The sequence below is a fragment of the Micropterus salmoides genome, unplaced genomic scaffold (assembly GCF_014851395.1).
Source record: "Micropterus salmoides isolate LMB-PRFRI ecotype aquatic unplaced genomic scaffold, ASM1485139v1 Ms_hic_scaffold_4, whole genome shotgun sequence".
NCBI lineage: Eukaryota > Metazoa > Chordata > Actinopteri > Centrarchiformes > Centrarchidae > Micropterus > Micropterus salmoides.
Genome location: NW_024043372.1, coordinates 17,957,412 through 17,972,275, shown reverse-complemented (window position 1 = coordinate 17,972,275; position 14,864 = coordinate 17,957,412). Strand labels below are relative to the sequence as shown.

General features: G+C 40.0%; 1 protein-coding gene across 5 annotated transcripts in view; it reads right to left on the bottom strand.

Annotated features, from left to right (window-relative positions):
* Positions 1–13,996, bottom strand: part of pparg (peroxisome proliferator-activated receptor gamma) — a 34,209-nt gene extending 20,213 nt beyond the window's left edge. Inside the window, exon 1 of one of the 5 annotated variants that reach the window (XM_038695878.1) lies at positions 13,761–13,996. Coding sequence is in view for 2 of the 5 variants with exons in the window: in XM_038695875.1 (XP_038551803.1) it covers positions 13,217–13,268 (52 nt within the window). In the remaining 3 variants the exon portion in view is untranslated. Of the gene's footprint in view, positions 1–2,168; positions 2,240–13,216; positions 13,328–13,760 lie in introns of those variants that run through there. The other 4 variants (XM_038695877.1, XM_038695875.1, XM_038695876.1 and 1 more) reach the window with 4 other exon arrangements.
* Positions 13,997–14,864: the final 868 nt, after the last annotated feature.

Sequence of the window (14,864 nt, the reverse complement as noted above, 5' to 3'; positions counted from 1 at the left end):
AGAAACCCTGCAGTCAGAAAATATCCTGTATAATCATCATTTTTTCCGAGGGTGTAGAAGCCTCCTACACAGTAACTCATTTGACAGTCAAGCAAAGAAAATGCACGGAGCGAGGAGCAGTCTAGGAAAGGAGAGAAGGCAACACAGGAGGCAGTGTGGTATATTTAGTAATGTAAGAGACAAAAGGCAGAACCTGCCCCACTGCATTCAGAGGCATTAACCCTCTTATCTTCTCTGTTTGCATAAAAACTATGCTCTCTCTTTGAGGGTAAGAACTACACCACTGATGCCAAAGCAGACAATCGCTCGACCAAAATTCACTGTTGGAAGCAAGTTTCGATATTTGAACAGATTTAGTTGAAAATGAATTGCATTGCTACATGAGAACTGATGAAAAATTTGGATGCAATATACACACAGGAAAACGACTTATTTTTTATGGTATTTTTTATACATCATAACCAAGTGAAGCAAAATGCAAGTGGGTAAATATGAATAGAGATGTGCATGTGATTAATTTAGCACTTCACAAGTTTTCTTGTTGTTGCCTCTATAACATCCTGATAACAATGTTGCAGAATATTTCCCCTCTAGAAGAAGGCGTGTTTTTTTTGGCAGAGTAAGCTATTTATATTATGACAGTTGTCCCTATATATGAATGTGTGTATATGTGAAACACAGAGACAGAGAAAGACGGAGTGAGTTAGTGCACAGAGCTCTGTGACTTCCTGACCTCTTCATGCAAAACAGCATGTGGTTCAGTGTCAGTGACTAAAACAAAGATATGCCCGCCTGCACGTCTGCCTCACAGTCCCCACAATTTCTTTGAAAAGATGAAGTGTGCTTAGTTTTTACCTGGCTAGTCCCCACATGAGGAAACTGTGGGATACAGTGGAAAGATCACGTGGTGCAATAATGCTGTACTTTATATGTAAGCAGCTGATTTTACCAATTTAGTTATTGAGCAGGAGCTCAGTGTTACCCATCAAAAACATCAGGGTAAAATGTTGCATGCATCACTCTTCAGGAAATCTCACTTGTTTTTTTTTTTACTTTGGTGGTGTGAAGCCACTATGGGCAGAATTACCTGAAAGGGCCTTCCCCTTCTGCACCTAAATGATCAAACAGGAGAGTAATGGAAAACCATGTGCACCCAAAGTGTCAGCCAGCGGTCTGGACTGCCCTCTTGACAGGAACAAGAGTCTCCTGGTGTCTGAAAACCCACTTGCTTGGTTGGTACTGAATTTAATCATGAAACGTGGCATAGTGGGAGTTCAGAAACCAAAATCTCGTTCTGCTTGGCACGGCTCTGAGTAAAACAGCACCCAGACAACCTCTCTCTGATTTCTACTTGATTTCTGTCTAATTTTTGGCTTTCATCTTACAAAAGGTAGGAAATTGGAGCACTGACAAACATCAGGTCATCCTGAGGTCAGATTAAGGGGGAGGCAACATTTCTTACAAATAGGCACAAATTGAAAAAAAGTTAGCTTTTCTGCATTTTGCAAGCAACAAACATGCACACCCAGGGTTCAGTTACTGTTGAGGATAGTTTTTGATCCGAAAATTTCACAACTACTTCATGTGTAATTCGGACTTAAACCTTGTGTTTTTGTTACTACAAAAGAGCACCTGGTTTGTGCATTTACACAAAGACACATGCAAGAACGTAGAAGACAGAAGACTGTCTGAAGAATATGTAGAATATGGACCTGCTTTACATGAGCGAGTTAAAGATAAAGATTACAGGAAGAAATGAAAAACAATCTATGAACTGTTAAGGTTTTTGAGCTCACCGGTGCTACGAAATATTACAGATATCCCAAACACAAACAAAGTGAGGCGATGAACTGCCTGAGAGGAGGCGTGCTGAATATCAAACAAAACTGGTAAGCACTGATGTCTGCTCCCAAAAGACTGAAAGTGGAATTCAACTCACCACACACCATTTTTAAACACACACGTGTTCATTGCAGCTATCACAGCCTAGTCTTTTATCAGATGTAGCAGTAGACTGGTCTTTGCATTCTTTGTAGCTATCCACGGCTCATTCATTAATTAAACATGATGAACTGAATGACGGGGTGACACAACACACACACACACACACACACACACACACACACACACACACACACACACACCAGTGTACAGGACAGTCCACTCACCCTGTTTCTCCCGTTTCGATTCAGAGAGTGTTCAGTGTCAGCTCAATGACCAGCAACCAAGTGACAGTGGCAGTGACAGGAGAAGACACTGATTGTGTTTGTGTGTGTGTGTGTGTGTGTGTGTGTGTGTGTGTGGTCATGCTTTTCCTCAGGAAGTGATGACCGGTAGAAAGGGAACAACATACACACACACACACACACACACATTTTCTCTCTCTGACAGAGTCTGGGCTCAGCAGAAGTTCAGACAGCTAAATATCATGTGGTCTGTTTGTGTGTGTGTGCGTTTGTGTGTGTGTACAAGTGTAAGCAGTGTAAGTGTGCGTCTTTCACTCTTAATTTTTTATGTCTGCATGTCTCTGCGTACAGCATATACTTGTGTTTGTGTGTTCATGTGCTTAAAAGAGTTTTTTGTTGTATTTGTGTGCTCTGCTGTGTGTGTGTGTATAAGGTGGCAGACATCAGATGCAGATGATTTCCTGTTGCTTCACTCTGACAGGCGACCTCATCATGCCTCTCTGGTTGCACTTCTCTCCCTCTGCTCAGTCACTCAGTGACGCACTCACTTCTGCCTCCTCGTGCAATACCAACACAATACATGGCTGCCATTCTTATTTCTTTAAAAAAAAATCATCATAATGATTACTTTCTAACCAGAAATTGAGATCTATTATCTCTCAGAAACTGCAGCCAGACGGTCAATGAGTCCTTTTTTGTTCAGATTTTATCTGAGGGTGAACCAATTTCAGCATTGCAGCAGAAACCTCAAGTCGATCCTTTTTCATTCAGATATGGCAGATATAGTAGAGTACAATCTGTGCATACAGCACTATAATAATGATGGTCAGGTTATTTCAAATCATTATACCTCACTTATTTTTTTACAGTACATGTGAAGGCCTAATTGAACATCTGGCTGGGGGATAGCAGTTGAAAAATTTGCCTTGTGGCTAACACATTTACAGTGATGCTGACCAATGTGCATCGTCCTTTCAAAATATAAATAAATAAACGCACTGAGACAGCACAACATCCAGTAGAGACATTTGTCTCTTAGTATAAATGTGTTCAAATTTTACGTTTTAAGTAAAATACGCAGTAATGCGTTCCCAGGCCAAACAAGAGAAGTGGTTTCTTCTTGTTCACTGTGGACAATAGGAAATGTCTGCCTTCATTTCCATGTGCATATTAGTTACGTGACTATACAGTGATGAACACAACCAATACAAAGCAAAACTTCAGTAACAAAAGTGATCCTGAAAAAAGTGAAACGAGTATCAAGGAATAATGATGCAAATGAATGAATGAAGCGAACCGTCTTAAAGTACCTTCCAACAAGTCAAATTGCTCTTTACTTTAACCTTCCTTGGATAACTATGACCTGGATGACTGAGAACCTTCACAGACAATTATGAAGGAAATGAGTCAGAAGAGACATACTGACTGAACAATTCAGAGACAGAGAGTCTCAGCTTGTCTGCTAACATCACTCATTCGCTCTCAACTGTGTGATTTCACCCAAAAGGGGTCAAGATTGGACAGGTAGGGTCACTTTAGCTTGACAGCAGCTTTGACTACTGAACTCTCATACCTCAAATGTGCACTGGGAAGGTAACCGGTCCTTCCAAAATTAGAAGGAATGTTGAACGGCGTGTTTTCCAAGAGATGTCATCAGTTCTTTGAAAAATTAAAAAACAGGACAAATTTGATCACTATTGTACATATTTGGTAATAACATTTGTATCTGTAGATGTAACGTATTGCTTACCTAAAGGCTCACACAAAGCTGCTACCCACACCATGACAGATCTATCACCATGTTTAACCGTTTGAAAAAGATACAGCACTGTAGGTTAAAACCAGTGACTGTATATAAAGCGTCTCCACTTCCTCCCACTGTACAAAAACAAAGCCAAAATATCCCGGATACAGGGGCTGCCATCTTGCACTGGTGAGCCAGAGTGTGTGCACTACAGTGATCAGATTGGAGCCGCAGTATTGACGTCCTGCCCATACACAAAGCCCACTCAATGCAAGCAGGGCTCAGCTGTCGATTTGTTTGATAAGAACTACTTAAAATGGAGGTTTATGACCTTTACTGCAGCCTGTCACCAGGGGGCGATCAAGATGTTTTGGCTTCACTTTTGGGGAGCCATCACGTCGTCTATCTTTATATACAGTCTATGGTTGAAACATAAACCTCAGGTATCTGAACAACCTCAAGTGAGGGGGCAAACTGTGAAAAATGACTCATCAGTTCATATGATACAATTTTTTCCAACAAGAGACTAGGTTTTGTGTTTCTGTAGGCAGTCGGACTACAATACCCAACACAACCCCTGTGACCAGTGTTGGTTTTCAGTGCCAAGAACTGGTTTTCAGTAAGTCAAACTGCACAAAAAAGCAGGCGAAGCAGCATCACCCCTGATGTGTGCAACCTGAACTTCACAAACCAAGCTAAACTCTTATAAGATTCAGAAGTGAGAGGCGGCACTATGGTTGTTGGCTGCTTGCTGTTAACCCTCTAGCCGTTGTTGCCAAGGGGCTGCATTATGTATTTTGGTTAGCCATTGATATTGTGGAACTAAACACTGACAGATTGTTAAACAGAACTGAATACTAGCTGAAACTTATGAAGACTGGACAAACCACACTTGATGACTGTTTCTATCCATGTACAGTTTTTTTTTTTTAAACTACAATCGTGTGGCAGGTGATCTTAAAGGAATAGGTCAACAAGTCGGGAAATGTGCTTTTTAAATTTCTTGCTGAAAGTTAGATGAGAAGATCAATACCATTTTCATGTCTATGGATTAAGTATGGAACAAGAGCCAGGAAGTGATTAGCTTAGCTTAGCATAAAAACTGGAAACAAGTTTAAAAAATACACCTACCAGCTACGGTTGGTTGTCTTTTTTTGATCTGGTTTGCTTTATGATCTTACATCAGTTTTATTTCATGCGAACTGACTAAACTGGCAGATGTCATTATGAGACGTTCTGGCCAATTAAAAAGAGACAAGAAGCAGTTCTGGGGGGGACTCAAAAACAGTAGCAAAGCTGGGCTCAATGTAACAGCCACCTCACTAATGGTTAAAACTATAAAACAGCATGTGCATTTTGGAACATAAAACATCATGTCATTCATGCTCATCATATGTGTTTACTATGTTAGTGAGGGAGCTAGCCAGCTATAGTTTGACAGTCCAGTCAGTAACATAGCAGTAACTCATTTTGATCCGCTCCTGTTTTCTTGTTAAAGTTACTGCATTACATTTACTCATTTGGAAGACGCTTTTATCCAAAGCAACTTATATTTGAGGAACGACATAAAAGCATCAATAAAGCATCAATAAAGTAAGATATCTACAAATGACTGTAGATACTAGTAAGAGCAGCAAAAACACTAGTAAGAGCTAACTAGATTGCTTTGTGTGTAGGGATGGCAGAGCCAGACAACGTTCGTTTGAGGAGCGCAGTAGCCGAGAAGGAACGTAAGCTTGTATTATGGTTTTAGGTAGATAGGTGCGGACCCAGTAGTCACTCTTTATGCGAGCTTTAGTGAATTTGATTCGGGAGGCCAGTGGAGGTCGCTGAGTGAGGGAGTGACATGAGTCCTTTTGGGCATACTGCAAACACTTCCTGTTTCCGTTTTAAATTAAAAACACTCTAGCATTTCAGTAGACAGAAGCCTTTCATTTTTTAACAAAGCTTTTATTCTGAAACATTTGTAGGAATGTATTTCTGGGCTTTCATTATGGTGCATTCAACACCTAGAGGTAAAATACAGTATTACTGGTCCAGTCTGATATTTGACTCGACATCAAACCGGTCTGAACATTTTTACATCGGCCAAACCCTACTACCAGCACCTGTAAAGCTCATCAATAAACACGTCTCTCATTTGTTTATGTAGAATACAAACAGAGATGCAATGGTTGCTTTGTGGGGAGTTACGTCTTCAACTCAATATTTAGTGCACAAACAATAGAGTGGTATTGTTCTAATCTAACTTGACAAGAAAGTGAATAAGCATGTTACCCAACATGTTGAACTACTCCTTTGAATTGAGCTGTGGCTCTGTACTAAAACCTGATAAAGTGGATTCTAAAATAATCACACTACTTTGCAGCTTTGCACCTATGGATGTCAACATAAAATAATAATCTAACCGAAAAAGTGGGCATTAGGAGACAAATGATTAGAATCATTAAACACCCCATACTGTTAGATTTTTTCTCCCGCCTGTCTGACCCAGATCTGAACAGACACGGTTGGACTTGGTATGTTCAGGCCCAAATCACAGTTATAATCAGCTCACCAATCACCAAATGTTTACACTATAACACACACACAACACAAACTGTTTTAAACAAAAAGGGCTAATCAAATTCTTAAATCTGTCAACACAGCCTTTGATCATTGTCACAAAAGTTAATTATCCATTGTGATGAGGAGTCGAACACACACACACACACACACACACACACACACACCCACCCACCACACAAACCCACTGATGTTCAGAATATGTTATGTATGTTATATATATATATATAATATGTACAAATACAGAGCACTTTGATTGTAAAGAAACATATCAAACCCTCTTCATGCAAACACATATGCTGCATATATTTGAACATGCAAGGGCATGTAAGCACACTTACAAACTTAGTATTCAAATACGGGCAACGCACATCAGCAGGTCACGTGGACAGAGACTGAAAGAGAGAGAGCATCCACTGTTGTAGTATGTGTGTAATTATGTCTGCCCCATATGCTGCTCTCTGGGAATCTTAAGATTTAACAATAATCTGAGGACATGAACTTTCTTCCATTTCCTTTAAATAGTTATGAGTTAATGGTTGATGAGTCTCTTGAGCCTTAAGAGCTTCCTCACTGGATAAGGGGAGGGAGCTGTTATGCTGTCAAGGCCTCACTCACATTCACTATACAACTGTCACTTATGGTGACATCACATAGGTTAATGATCATTTTATGCAAGTGTGATCTCAGCTGTGGGAGTCGTGTGAAAAATCACAGCGGTGAGGTTTTACAGCAAAACTTGTGTTTTGATGGAGATAGGGAGTGAGTGGAGGGCAACACGGTAGGAAGAGGGAGATGTACAGTGTGGAAAGGGTCATGCCCTGTTCCTCGAAGTGGAGAGGAAAAGACAGGAGTGTGCTGCCTTCGGCTGTTGTTTAGCTGGACAATAACAAAATAACACATGACGTGACTCTCATTCACAGAACCTACTGTAAACACTTGTATACCGGGAAAGGTGTACGCAAAACAAACTGATTTAGAATTGTCTGTGAAAAAGGAAGCTTCAACGAAGGTTTGAAATGAGACAAATAAGAGTCAGAGTTGGCTGAACCATTGCTAACCCCTGCCCCGAGATTGTCCAGTTGACCATAACAAGTCAGGCAGGTACGTCAAGCTTTGGCTTTCTCCACACATTAAACCAGTGTGCGTGGGGCTGTAGTGAGAGGGTGTCTTTTTTTTAGCCTCATTTGCCACATGACCAATTAGATTTTTTGGATTAAACTTGTGTAACATAAGCTATCGTCCTTTATCTTGCAACATCAAAAGTCCAAAATATACCCAAGACACAAACGAGTTGTAAGCTAAGCAGCCCTACAGGGTTAGGTAAGAACGACGTGTACTACATGGATCACCAACTTGTGAGGTTGCAAACTTTTTGCCTGGGACATTCAGCTTTAGCCTTGAATTTGACTCAGCGAGACACAAACAAACAGTATTTTCAACTAACTCATGGAACTGCGTCAGCTTATTGAGCTAGCTACTGCTGGCGACTGTTGTCATTTCTATTGGCAGAACTGACGACCTCCAGCCAGAAAGAGAGAAACTCGCCTTAGTCTGACATGAAGGACCCACTCAGAAGCAGAGGTAGCGTGGGTGCATGAGAGGAGCTGGCCCAGGGCCCCGGTTGGGTGGGGGGCCCCCTAAGTGGGCCGCAAAGCTTATGTCAGTTGATCAAAGATGCGGCCGAACGAGTGGAGCTACATGAAGTTCATTTCAAATATATATATATAAAAAAAGTAAAAAAGTTCAGCTGTTCTTATCAAATTAAACAGTCACTTCACTAATGGTTTAGTAATATCCTTAATAATAAACCACCACAAGAATGACAATTACCAACAAAAAACAGTATATTCTGAGGAGACAGGTTTTAAAAAACATAAATCATAAGGTAACATTTGTATTTCAAACAAATGGGAAACTTATTAGAAAAATTTGAACAAAACTCCCTTCACCGTCATGCATCATGGGAATTCTAAGGGATGGACGTAGGCTACTATGTATCACCCCGGATCATGCGCCGTAAGGATGCGCCCTGGGAGTGCTGTCTGAGAAAGGAAAGCCTCACATGTCGCGGTTTAGCAACAGTAACAAAGGGGGGTGGAGCTTATTCAACTGTCAATTTATTCAAAATCATCAAAGAATAGTTAATGACAAGGACAAATGCAATTGGAAATACCTAAAGAGGTAAAACAGAAGTTTCTAGTAAATGTTTCCAGTAAGAGGTAAAACTACCGGAAGTCTTTGTTCCTGTTGTTTTTCCCAGTTCCTTTGGCATTTAACCATTATTAGCCAATTTTAAATTGTGGGGGCGGATTACATGCATCATCCCTTGCAAGACCTGAACTAGTGATGTCTCAAGCGGTGCCACATCCAGTGAACCCAAGGAGGACCTTCTGCACACAAAGTCTGAGTCAGTCTTAAGATCCCACTAGAGACTGAGGTTTTGACCTAAGGAGCTGCTGTTTGCTCCCACATCTTTCTAAAAGGGAAATTGGTGCAAAGGTTGCTAGATATCCCAACTGTCTGTTGAGTAATATCTATGTTAAAGTGCATTGGCAAGGAAACTCTAATAATTAGTTTATGTTTGTGTCAGCTGACATGTGTCTTTAGGTTTGTGTGTGTGTGCGCGGAGATAGATTACCAACCAGGCATCTGCCTCAGACCTCCATGGGACCTCAAAAGCTCCAGCTTCATTGTGTATCAGTTGTTTTATGGTAATTAGTTGCAAATTTGTTTGGGAGGATGCAACACTAAAGCACAATAGAGTTGGGATAAGGATGATATGGATAATTCCATTTTATTCCTACTGGGGTTCATTCATTTTCTTTCTGTTATAATATAATTGTACTTATTCAAGTAACTGTTAAGCTCTACAATCTGAAAATACAGTGACACTCACGGGCTGTAAAAAAACCAACAGTTCAGTCAGATTATCTAAACCACTTTATTTAGAGGTAAAACCAAAAGTAGTTGTACCCGAGATTATGTAATAATCGCCTACTGTGCAGGAAAATGGTTTACATCCACATCTCCAGTAAGTATGGTAGATATTGAAATAGAAATTGATGCGATTTATAGTTTTGTTTTCCTTCTTTTGTCATTTTCCATGATACAGAAGGTTGAATGAAGGCAGTGGCAGAGCAAATGAAAGGCTCTCCTCCTCACCTCGGCCCTAGTCCCATTTATTTTGAAATGTTATATTACAAAGGACAGCAAAATACGATATGACTAGTATTTATTTCTGAGACAATAGTTGTTAGTTACAGCACTAATAGATTATGATCATTTTTCATGTGGGAGGAGGCAATGAGTAAGGGTGATGCTAAGCAGCCTGTACATATGTTTTATTTGCTGCAGAAACAGAAGAGAAACAACATCTTACTTTTGTCACTGTAATTTCTTTACTAATAAAGAGGGCAACTGAAAATTGGCTTCTTATCTTTAGTGTAACACAGCACCCAAACATACACCATTGTTTTGAGAGAGTTTCGCTTTTGGGTGTGAAAAATGGCACTTAATATAAGTGTGGCTGTGAACCAAGAGCCATACCTTGCATTAAAATGTGCTCTTTTCTAATTCAGACACAGACTGCATTTAATACCAAGTGTAAGAGTGAGAACTGCAAACTTGCTTTGATGTTGCCCTGAACACAAGTCACTTCTCAGATGGCAGGTGTTGTGATTGAAGCGTTTGCTCTCCACAACATCTTGTCATGAGAGAGAGAAAATGTGAGCAGGTGTACAGGGTTACAAGTGATTCATTTTGGAAAAAGCTATGTAGACTGTGTTCGCAGTACATATAAAACTGAAAAGCATACTGTAAAAATATGCAGCATACTCAACTTTAAACATTTTTGTCCACAACTATTGCTATTCCTGTTTATAGATTTTTTTCAACTATACACCACTTTAGCTCATTTAAATCCTCTCCCTCATGAATTACAATGCAAATCAGTACACATCCAGGAAACACTTTGTTACATTGTACAGTAAAGAAGAGAGGACACTGTGGTTTCACAGAGTACGATGGAGGCAAGATTAACAAGCAGAGCTGAATGTTCCGTCAGCAAACAACCTGCTTGTGTGCCAAATTTGGTTTGATTTCAAAATAAAACCAATCCTGCAACAAACAATGTTGCTGTAAGTTAGACAGTAAATGATGAAATGATTGGCCTTTAAGTTAATAATTACACCCAATATAAAAAACAAATGACCTTGAGGCTAAACTGGGTCAACATGGTCTCAATGTCATCTGATAAAAATCTAATCCAAAGTGGGCCTTTTCAAAATGCTCACAACAACAATAAGAAAAAGCTGATTTATAGTAAACAAACCAGGATGTCGGCTTTGAGGAGGCTAAAGTGGTTAACTATCTGTGGGTTGAGCCAGAAGGTGTCACTCATTTATCAGTTTAGTTAACAAGCACATAGTTTAACATCTTCCTTCCTTTCATGCAGTGGTTGTGTGTAGTTCTTACAGAGGTTTTATATATCTGCCTTTTTAAAGCCACTGCCAACAACTGCTCAGAAGATTGAACTGTTGGTGCTTGCTGTATTTTTAAATTCACACAGATTTTCTCAAACCAAGACGAATCCTGGTGTGGAGGCTTCTTTAAAAACCTGAATTTTGTCTTTACACTAATTCATACTAAGCTTTGTATGGAAGTATGTTTGTCTACAGAGAGTTAAACATCATTTTCAGGCTGTGGGAGAGACAACATAAACATAGCATGGTATCTTGAGACACTCCTTTCATTTATGACAACAGAGCAAAGTCCAAATCTGTCTCAGTCATTCACCCACACACACACACACCCCTCTCTCTTTAGGAATTATATAACTTGATAAGCAATAATTCACTGAATGGCTGCTGTATCAACACTCTCAGTCTGTCAGTCAGACTTTAAGTAACTCAAGCAGAGATTACAAGACGATTTTTATGTGTTTTCCTGTGACTGATTTAAACTTCCTGAGATTTTAATCAGATATATCTTAATCCATCTGTGCGCTATAGACACACCTTTCTACATTGGGCACACAAAAGATCCAAAACACATAACAGCTGCCGAAAAAATATGGACGCTTGAAACACAAACACATAGGAAAGACCAAACAGTTATGCCCAGCGCAACATGAATTCAAAATTAACTCCACTGTTATAAAGTCAATTTTGACGTTAAAATGGAAAAGGGATATTGTGACATTAATCTGGATGAGCATGAGGGAAATGACCTTTTATAACTTCTCCAAAATAGAGATTATTTCTCAACCACAAATGTATCTTAGCTTCTCACACAGCCACACTACATCAGGAATGACATTTTAACCTTTAATAAACTTAAAACCCATGATATGATCCTGATAAATGCCTAATAATCTATAGCATGAGTTTGATGAGTTATGTCCCTGTTACTTCATCATTATAAGGATTATCTGTAAAACCTGTAACTCAAAGTATTCAACTTTCAGGGAAGTGTGAGTGAACTGCTGATTTACTCTTGATGACTTATTTCTCTCTTTTTCTGTCATTCATTTTCAACAGCAATCTGGTTGGCTTTTTATGGTAGGAGACTTATACTTCTGGTAAAAGACAACTACTTGCCTGTTTATTTGACTTTCTATTTTAAATCCATATTGCGTTTTTTACAGAGCTGTTGATTTCCATTAACTTTATTATCACAGAGTATTAGGTATTAGGAGACTATCAAAGACCACACAGATGGTTTGACATGAACATGTTATTTATGTAACTGGCAGCTATTTTTCCAAAGCTGTTGTAGATTGATTGATTTCCTATCATCCAGGCGGCGATTAGTTTTAAGTGCTGTCAATAAAACAACTGAAATGAACAGATTTTCTACCACAGTGAACTTTTCATAGAGATTTATTATCGTGTGATAATGACGAGCCGTCAGCACGTTCAACTGCATCACCACAATAACACAACGCCTGACCAAAATAAAATGGTAAACAGATCTTTATCTCGATCAAATATAGCACGTCCGCGAGATATTTTTTAAATAGCATAGAGAAATTACTGGACACTACCAGCTGCCTGGAAGACAAATACCTTCAGTGGTCACTGGCAAAACACTGCATGACTCCAAAAAATGTAGGACTAATGTGTCTGAATCGACCCATTAGAACTATGAAAATCTAGAGCGAAAACACAAGTTAAATTGCTTTGAATATGTAAAAACATTTAGTTTAGATAATAGATAGTAATCCTTGGTACATTTTCCCTGATTGTATCAGATTATTGACATGAACATCATACAAAGTGATGACTTTGGATATGGTGAACAACTAGACTCACTGTTGACAGTCTGAGTATTGTACAACAATGTGATACGTCTGATTTCCGAGTGCTGTTGTTGTGTCATAATAAAACAGTATTAGGGCCAGTTTGCATCAGCTGCCATGGAGCCACACAGCAAATCTCAGACAGAAACCAGAGTTGGCCCCTGAGTTTGTGCTGAGTCACGACCAAGGTTTTCCAGTCTTCCAGTCAATTCAAAAACACAGAACTGCCTGAATGTTGCGCAATTAGTCTATCTATAGATTCCTCATATGACACTGAAGACAGACGTGAGAGAAGAAGGTGCATACATAAAAAGTCTTGCTTCCTCACACAAATCGATCCCTCTAACGGGCTCACCCATAAAAACTGTTCGATGTAATAAACCCAGTGGGAGTGGGACACTAACCGTCTCCTGGACTCACCTGAGAAGCTGTGACCACTTTGATGGTTAAAATCCCTGCCTGGTGTTTGCATGTCAACCTCACACTCACACTGTGGCCCGCAGACACCCTGTGGACCAACACCTGATTGTGTGCCAGTTGTCATTCCCGTGACCGCACCCCCCACCCCCTCCTCATGCTCACCATCACCCCCCCCTCCCCACCCACCCCCCATCTGTAACATTAACACAGCTGGTAGTCCATGACCATGTAAAAGTGACCACCATAACAAGATATGACACCTGACAGTCTTAAACAAGAGGAAATGTGGACAAGCATGGGTGATTCAAGTGGTTTCCAGTGTAATCCCAGTTTCGAGCACAATAAATTCAAATAGGCTTTTTTTTCCAGAATTATTTCATGTCAGTGCCAAATCTTAAACTACTCTGTATTCTTTGAAAAGCAGACTCAGTGTTGACGGATTAAATAACTTTTTAAGGTGGTTTTTCCAGTGCGTAATCGCCCAACCAGCAGCCACAACACTCAACAGCGCAACAAACTGTGAACCGAGCGGAAGGTGACTGACCTGATCAGCGTTTTGAAGCGCGCAGAAGACCGAGCCCACTTGCTTTTTGAAGTCGGGTCGTCTTCTTCGGTTGTACAAAAAATGTACAGTGTCAGCCCTGGGAAGCGCGGCGTCTCCCCTCGTCGCCTCCACAGGAGCGCAGTGTCAAAGTAGTCGGGTCTGTTTGTTTCTGGTCATGCTGCTGCCGTGGTCGGTGTCAGCCAGCCTCTCTCTCTCTCTCCTCCCTCCTCTCTCAACGCAACCCGGGATCCTGAGGACGCGCCACGCAGAGGCTTCGAATTACCCTTTAATTTAAAAGTACTTAATTTTAACTTTTTTCGGGGGAGAGGGTTCTTAGTCGTTTGAGCTGCGGGAGCCAGGTAATTTAAAAATCATTTGGAAATGGAGACTATTGGCTTGGTTGCTTGTTTATTGTTGAAAGCTGCATTTCGGGTTGAAGCCAAATTGATTAAAGGAATAACGTTAACGTTAATGTTAGTGGGACATTTTGGGAGATGCTAACTTTCGTGCTGATAAATTAATTAAGTTAGCTAAGATCAACACTGACCTATCAAGATGTACTAGGCTAACTTAGCTTAGCACGAAGACTCTAGGCTCTGTCCAAAGGTAACAAAATCCACCTAGCAGCACCTCCAAAGCTCACAAATTAACTCGCTTTATCTCGTTTGTTTAACCTGATAAAAAAAAGTAAATTGTGGTTTTACAGCATGCTGTGCCACAGAAAGTTACTGCTCCCTGACTTAAATGGTGAATGTATTTTTTAAATTTCAGTTTTTATCAGGGATTAGCAAAAGAAACTGGATATAGCCTACCTTATTAGTTGAGGGGCTTTAGAGTGTATTTCCCATCATGTGTAATTACTTTAATAAGTTACTTATCTGTAAATGAGTGACACCTTTGTAGGGTTACCCCCCTCTTAGTCAATTAGTGGACTAATGATGACTAATAGAGTCACACCACTGGTATCACAATCACGTTTCCACACATTCTTTGGACTTATCTGCTGAAAGACAGTAATAGTGGAGCAACGATTTGACAGATTCTGCAATTACATCCCAATTCAGTAATAAAAAAAAGTGACCAGCAGTTATTTGTAGAGGACAG